The sequence below is a fragment of the Fulmarus glacialis genome, unplaced genomic scaffold, assembly GCF_000690835.1.
Source record: "Fulmarus glacialis isolate BGI_N327 unplaced genomic scaffold, ASM69083v1 scaffold19320, whole genome shotgun sequence".
NCBI lineage: Eukaryota > Metazoa > Chordata > Aves > Procellariiformes > Procellariidae > Fulmarus > Fulmarus glacialis.
This window is the reverse complement of record NW_009187343.1, coordinates 5973-7021: the sequence shown is the minus strand read 5'-3', so window position 1 is coordinate 7021 and position 1049 is coordinate 5973. Positions and strand designations below refer to the sequence as shown.

Below are 1049 nucleotides of genomic sequence, written 5' to 3'. Positions count from 1 at the left end.
CAGCGCCTGCAGTGAGTACGGGGGCATGTCCCTCCATCTCGAGGGCTGCTCAGCGTGCGCTGGGGTGGGTTTACCTTTGCACAGCGGGGTCTGCTGCTGTCCAGTCCCCTGGCACTGGGGCAGGGTGGGTTCATCATCCCACAATGGCTGGGGGAGCAGAGACCCTTAGCTGGTCCTGCCATCGTTGCCTCCCTCACTTTCTTTGATGCACCTTCTCCCTCTCCCCAGTTTCCCACAGCCGCTACGACTCCTCCAAGTCACGGACGTACATAGCCAACGGCACGGGCTTTGCTATCCGCTATGGAACAGGGAGTGTCAAAGGCTTCCTCAGCCAGGACATCGTCATGGTGAGTGTGTGCCCTGAATTCGCAGACCTGGAGCCCCTGGCTCAGCAAGGAGATGCCCGCATGTGGCTCTGCTCCCCCATAAGAGCAACCCCAGTTACCCAAGAGTATGGGGGCCCTTTGGGGGATTTAGCCCCCCACTTCCCTGCAAGGACATTTGTGCCCTCCCCCAGGTATCAGACATCCCCATCATCCAGGTCTTTGCCGAGGCGACGGCGCTGCCTGCCTTCCCCTTCATCTTTGCCAGATTTGACGGGGTGCTGGGGATGGGCTCCCCCAGCCAGGCCATCGATGGCATCACCCCCGTCTTCGACCGGATCCTCTCCCAGCAGATCCTCAAGGAGGACGTGTTTTCCGTCTACTACAGCCGGTGGGTCTTGTGGGGAGCAGGCGCTGGGGCTGGGGAGGTGTTTGTTTTGCAGGGCATGGACATTGCAACCACGGCAGTGCTGGGTTTGCATCTCAGGAGTGGGAAAGAGCCATGGCTGGGGCTGTGGGACCTGGGGGGGTGGAGGGCACGGGCAGGTGGAGGATGCCTGGAGGAACTGGGGTGGAATGAGGCAGCACAAGAGGCAGAGCCGGGTGGATGCTTATCTGGAGCTGCTGGGCAGGGAGTGCTGAGGCTGGAAGCGGCTGCTGCCCGCTCGTTTGTCACTGTCGGATTGCACAAAGTCGCCAGCTCTGCTAGTGGGGCTGGAGCAATCA

At 61.3% G+C, this 1049-nt stretch overlaps 1 protein-coding gene across 1 annotated transcript in view; it reads left to right on the top strand.

Annotated features, from left to right (window-relative positions):
• Positions 1-1049, top strand: part of REN (renin) — a gene marked incomplete at its 5' end in the record, with an annotated part of 4404 nt that overhangs the window by 383 nt on the left and 2972 nt on the right. The window contains 2 exons of the mRNA XM_009574886.1: positions 207-347; positions 518-714. Coding sequence (XP_009573181.1) covers positions 207-347; positions 518-714 — 338 coding nt within the window. The remainder of the gene's footprint in view (positions 1-206; positions 348-517; positions 715-1049) is intronic.